Here is a 6,766-nt window from a genome sequence, read left to right as displayed (position 1 = left end):
AGTGAGTGTGTGAGTGAGTGTGTGAGTGAGTGTGTGAGTGAGTGTGTGAGTGAGAGAGTGAGTGTGAGTGAGAGAGTGAGTGTGAGTGAGAGAGAGAGAGAGTGAGAGTGAGAGATTGAGTGAGAGTGAGAGAGAGAGAGAGTGTGTGAGTGAGAGAGTGTGTGAGTGAGAGAGTGTGTGAGTGAGAGTGTGTGAGTGAGAGAGTGTGTGAGTGAGAGTGAGAGAGAGTGTGTGTGTGTCTAACGGCTGTTCTCTTGTGTGTTGTGTGCAGAGGAAACGGCGTGTGCTGAAGGACTCATGGGTCGTATGTAGATTCATTTGCTTTTAAATTCTCTCGATTAGACTCTAATCACTCGATCTCTAACATCTGAACTGGTGATTCGCTCTGAGATTCTCCATCACTAACACACACGCTCTCACACACACACACACACACACACACACACACACACACACACACACACACACACACTAACCGCTCAGAGTCTTACATGCGTCGCTCCTTCTGCACGCAGTTACTGAGCAGCTTGGGGTTTCCATCACCGTTTTTATCTTCTCCGTTCCAGTAAACCATCGTGTGTGTGTGTGTGTTTCTGGCTAGCAGATGTGCAGCGCTCATTGCCCCAGGCGTGTGTTAATCATGTAAATATTTCCAAATGTGTCACTGTCGCGTGCATAAAACATTGCACGCGAAACACACACACACAAACACACACACACACACACACACACACACACACAGGTGGTTTTAATCGTGTTACTTCAGCACTAGCACATGCTGTACTAACCAACCAGAATGTGTTTCCCTGCATTAACTTTCAATCAACACTAAAATGTCCCTGGTTTTTAATGGGTTTTTTAAGCTTTTATCGGTTGTATTTTAAGTTTTGTTTGTGTGTGTGTGTGTGTGATGTGTGTGTGTGTGATGTGTACTGAAGTCTGAGTGCATCTCAGCCCCAGAAACGTGTTTTACTGAGAGAAAATACTAAACATCTCAATGGCCCTAAACAACGGGCTTCACTGTACACTACTATTTACAGTGAGGTTTCTTTTGTTAATGCATGAACTACAGCATTATTATGAATACAGATGTTCATTTGCATAAACTAATGTTAATAACTTGATATTAAAAATGTTTTTGTAATTGCTCATTGTTTGTTAGTTCATGTTAACAAAACCCTCACTTTACTGAAATCTGTTGTGAGTGAGCTGTTCGTGAGTGTCAGCCGTGTGTTTCTGATCGACCAATGAGACGCACACGTGGATATCTTGTTCTGGCGTTCTGATTGGCTGTTTGTGATTGATGTTTTAGATGATGATAATCCAGACACACGCTGTGTCTTCGCTCTCTCGTCTGCTGATGTTGAACGATGAGTGATTAATAAAGGTGCTTCCAGAGCTTCTGTCTGTGATGTTCATGTTCAGGCCTCGTCCACACTGATCCGCTTCCCTCCAGTCCACACTGATCCGCTTCCCTCCAGTCCACACTGATCCGCTTCCCTCCAGTCCACACTGATCCGCTTCCCTCCAGTCCACACTGATCCGCTTCCCTCCAGTCCACACTGATCCGCTTCCCTCCAGTCCACACTGATCCGCTTCCCTCCAGTCCACACTGATCCGCTTCCCTCCAGTCCACACTGATCCGCTTCCCTCCAGTCCACACTGATCCGCTTCCCTTCAGTCCACACTGATCCGCTTCCCTCCAGTCCACACTGATCCGCTTCCCTCCAGTCCACACTGATCCGCTTCCCTCCAGTCCACACTGATCCGCTTCCCTCCAGTCCACACTGATCCGCTTCCCTCCAGTCCACACTGATCCGCTTCCCTCCAGTCCACACTGATCCGCTTCCCTCCAGTCCACACTGATCCGCTTCCCTCCAGTCCACATTGATCCGCTTCCCTCCAGTCCACACTGATCCGCTTCCCTCCAGTCCACACTGATCCGCTTCCCTTCAGTCCACACTGATCCGCTTCCCCCCAGTCCACACTGATCCGCTTCCCTTCAGTCCACACTGATCCGCTTCCCTCCAGTCCACACTGATCCGCTTCCCTCCAGTCCACACTGATCCGCTTCCCTCCAGTCCACTCTGATCCGCTTCCCTCCAGTCCACTCTGATCCGCTTCCCTCCAGTCCACTCTGATCCGCTTCCCCCCAGTCCACACTGATCCGCTTCCCCCCAGTCCACACTGATCCGCTTCCCCTCACTCCACACTGATCCGCTTCCCTCCAGTCCACACTGATCCGCTTTCCTCCAGTCCACACTGATCCGCTTCCCTCCAGTCCACACTGATCCGCTTCCCTCCAGTCCACACTGATCCGCTTTCCTCCAGTCCACACTGATCCGCTTCCCTCCAGTCCACACTGATCCGCTTCCCTTCACTCCACACTGATCCGCTTCCCCTCACTCCACACTGATCCGCTTCCCTTCAGTCCACACTGATCCGCTTCCCTTCAGTCCACACTGATCCGCTTCCCTCCAGTCCACACTGATCCGCTTCCCTCCAGTCCACTCTGATCCGCTTCCCTCCAGTCCACTCTGATCCGCTTCCCTCCAGTCCACACTGATCCGCTTCCCTCCAGTCCACACTGATCCGCTTCCCTCCAGTCCACACTGATCCGCTTCCCTCCAGTCCACACTGATCCGCTTCCCCCCAGTCCACACTGATCCGCTTCCCTCCAGTCCACACTGATCCGCTTCCCTCCAGTCCACACTGATCCGCTTCCCTCCAGTCCACACTGATCCGCTTCCCTCCAGTCCACACTGATCCGCTTCCCTCCAGTCCACACTGATCCGCTTCCCTCCAGTCCACACTGATCCGCTTCCCTCCAGTCCACACTGATCCGCTTCCCTCCAGTCCACACTGATCCGCTTCCCTTCAGTCCACACTGATCCGCTTCCCTCCAGTCCACACTGATCCGCTTCCCTCCAGTCCACACTGATCCGCTTCCCTCCAGTCCACACTGATCCGCTTCCCTTCAGTCCACACTGATCCGCTTCCCTCCAGTCCACTCTGATCCGCTTCCCTCCAGTCCACTCTGATCCGCTTCCCTCCAGTCCACACTGATCCGCTTCCCTCCAGTCCACACTGATCCGCTTCCCTCCAGTCCACACTGATCCGCTTCCCTCCAGTCCACACTGATCCGCTTCCCCCCAGTCCACACTGATCCGCTTCCCTCCAGTCCACACTGATCCGCTTCCCTCCAGTCCACACTGATCCGCTTCCCTCCAGTCCACACTGATCCGCTTCCCTCCAGTCCACACTGATCCGCTTCCCTCCAGTCCACACTGATCCGCTTCCCTCCAGTCCACACTGATCCGCTTCCCTCCAGTCCACACTGATCCGCTTCCCTCCAGTCCACACTGATCCGCTTCCCTCCAGTCCACACTGATCCGCTTCCCTCCAGTCCACACTGATCCGCTTCCCTCCAGTCCACACTGATCCGCTTCCCTCCAGTCCACACTGATCCGCTTCCCTCCAGTCCACACTGATCCGCTTCCCTCCAGTCCACACTGATCCGCTTCCCTCCAGTCCACACTGATCCGCTTCCCTCCAGTCCACACTGATCCGCTTCCCTCCAGTCCACACTGATCCGCTTCCCTCCAGTCCACACTGATCCGCTTCCCTCCAGTCCACACTGATCCGCTTCCCTCCAGTCCACACTGATCCGCTTCCCTCCAGTCCACACTGATCCGCTTCCCTCCAGTCCACACTGATCCGCTTCCCTCCAGTCCACACTGAGACGCCATTGTTATTCATTAAAACTACGCTTTTTGAACGCTCACCAAAGTAGATGGATTTGAAAACGGTGTTTCGGCGCTGTAGTGTGGACTGGGAAAACGAAAGGTATTTAAAAAGGGTGATGTAAGTTTAGTCATGTGACGCATATTGTACCAATAGATTTTCATGTTTATAGCGGTATTGAGCCAGTTATGTGCTGTTCACTTTCACACTGTTGCTGAAATATGCCACCACACACACACACACACACACACACTTACACACTTACTTCATCTCACAGTCCTGCATATAAAGGTGAGTGAGAGGGAATTTAGTGTGTTCCAAAAGTTTCTCCTCCACCTGAAATCGCTAGTGTGGACGGAGAGCGTCCGGATTAAAGGGATAGTTCACCCAATACTGAACATCAGCCCATGATTTACTCTCCCTCTTACTCTCGCCATCCTAGTGTATATGACACTCTTCTGTCAGACGAACATAATCTGAGTTATAGTAATGTTCTGTTTTGATGCACTTTTATGATGGACAGAAGCACTTTTATGATGGACAGATGCACTTTTATGATGGATAGAAGCACTTTTATGATGGATAGAAGCACTTTTATGATGGATAGAAGCACTTTTATGATGAACAGATGCACTTTTATGATGGATAGATGCACTTTTATGATGGATATATGCACTTTTATGATGGATAGATGCACTTTTATGATGGACAGATGCACTTTTATGATGGACAGATGCACTTTTATGATGGACAGATGCACTTTTATGATGGACAGATGCACTTTTATGATGGACAGATGCACTTTTATGATGGTTAGAAGCACTTTTATGATGGACAGATGCACTTTTATGATGGACAGATGAACTTTTATGATGGACAGATGCACTTTTATGATGGACAGATGCACTTTTGTGATGGATAGATGCACTTTTATGATGGACAGATGCACTTTTATGATGGACAGATGCACTTTTATGATGGACAGATGCACTTTTATGATGGACAGATGCACTTTTATGATGGTTAGAAGCACTTTTATGATGGACAGATGCACTTTTATGATGGACAGATGAACTTTTATGATGGACAGATGCACTTTTATGATGGACAGATGCACTTTTATGATGGATAGATGCACTTTTATGATGGACAGAAACAGACATTCACTGCCATTATAAAGCTTGGAAGAGCCAGGACATTTATTAATATAACTCAGATTGTGTTCGTCTGACAGAAGAGTGTCATATACACTAGGATGGTTTGAGGGAGAGTAAATCATGGGCTGATTATCGTTTCTGGGCGAACTATCCCTTTAACGTAGACGTAGCTTTAGCGTTTTCGACCGGCGGACCGTCTCTGGGCTGAGGAACGTTCCCCCGTCCTAAAGCAGTCTGGGAGGATTGATTGATTCTCAGATCTGTGACTGTAAGCACATCTTCTGCTGCCGTTCCTTCACGTCTGCTGGGGTGTGAGGTCATGTTGATGAAACAGTGATGTGCAGCCAGTGTGTGTCGGCTCTCTGTGTCTCAGGCTCGCAGGGGTCGTGACGGAGGTGGAGAACGGGTGAACGGAGGACAGGTGGTGCTGAAGGACGCAGAGAAGATGCTGGAAGACTCTGAGAGCTGAGCCACGGTTGGCTGAACGAGCGGTCAATCACTCAGTGTGTTTCTCTGAGCATCAATGAAGAGACTGTGTGTGTGTGCGTGTGTGTGTGTGTTTGAGCACAAACTGAATGAATTGAGTGTAAATATAGTTTTTATTTAATTAAAGTCTTATTGGTGGAGTTTATGGATGTTTTTGTGTTTGATTAAACACACACGTGCACCAACGTTTCAGTTCGTCCTGACATATGGTGTAATTACAGCACTTTGATACCGCAACAAAAACTAACACACAAACGTGCTCTTCTGTTTATAAATATGAATATTAGGGCTGTTAAACGATTAATCGTGATTAATCGCATCCAAAATAAAAGTTTGTGTTTACATAATAAATGTGTGTGTACTGTGTATAATTATATATTTTATATATATAAATACACACACATGCTTGTATATATTTAATAAATATTTGCATGTTTATACTTTATATATAATTTATATTATATATAAATATTTTATATATAAATAAATTTTTTCCTTAAATATATAAATGCATGTGTGTGTATTTATATATACTATTTGTATAAGTAATTATACACAGTACACACACATTTATTATATGTAAACAAACTTTTATTTTGGATGCGATTAATCGTTTAACAGCCCTGATATTAAAACTAGTGCTGGGCAACGATTAATCATTAATGCATTAGGTAATATTTTATACTGTTACAGCATCCAAAATAAAAGTTTGTCTTTACATAATATATGTGTGTGTTGTGTATAATTATTTAGTATATATAAACACACACACATTTGAGAAATGGTTGCATGATTATACTGTATATATATTTATATATAATTTATATTATGTATAAATAAATAAAAAATCTTAAATATATACATGCATGTGTGTGTGTTTATATATACAAAATAAATATGCACCGTACACATATATTATGTAAAGACAAACTTTTATTTTAGATGTGATTAATCGCGATTAATCATTAAAAAAAATATTTACAGACTAAATTAAAACATTGGCATAAAGTCTAGATATTTCTCACTTAAATAAACATTGTGTCAAGTTTGTCAACTTTTTTTTTATTAAATCATGTTAGCAATGTGCTACAGCATATTAGAAATATGATAATCATCCTAACAATGTAGTAAATCATGTTAGAATCATAGCAACATCTTAAAACATGTTAGCAATGTGTTAAATCGTGTTAAATTATGCTAACTGTGCTAATTCGTTCTAGAAACGTTAGCAACAAATTAAAACACATTAGCAACATTATCTCTGTCTGTTTTTTCCTGATAGACTGTGTTGCCTTCAAACTTTAAGCTTTAAAACTACTTTAAACTTCACACTGTCAAACAACAAGCTTTTAAATCTAGTTCACTTCCTGGTTCTTCTC

The 6,766-nt window shown here is 45.3% G+C and overlaps 1 protein-coding gene across 7 annotated transcripts in view; it reads left to right on the top strand.

Annotated features, from left to right (window-relative positions):
* lpar2b (lysophosphatidic acid receptor 2b) overlaps window positions 1-5,530 on the top strand; it is a 24,480-nt gene extending 18,950 nt beyond the window's left edge. For 5 of the 7 annotated variants that reach the window (XM_079617252.1, XM_079617249.1, XM_079617250.1 and 2 more), the window contains exons 5-6: window positions 272-304; window positions 5,275-5,530. In XM_079617252.1, the coding sequence (XP_079473378.1) occupies window positions 272-304; window positions 5,275-5,370 (129 nt within the window). In that variant the 3' untranslated portion in view covers window positions 5,371-5,530. The remainder of the gene's footprint in view (window positions 1-271; window positions 305-5,274) is intronic. The other 2 variants (XM_079617254.1, XM_079617255.1) reach the window with 1 other exon arrangement.
* The last annotated feature ends 1,236 nt before the right edge of the window (window positions 5,531-6,766 follow it).

The sequence above is a fragment of the Phoxinus phoxinus genome, assembly GCF_949152265.1.
Source record: "Phoxinus phoxinus genome assembly, chromosome: 6".
NCBI lineage: Eukaryota > Metazoa > Chordata > Actinopteri > Cypriniformes > Leuciscidae > Phoxinus > Phoxinus phoxinus.
This window is presented reverse-complemented; position numbering and strand designations above follow the sequence as displayed.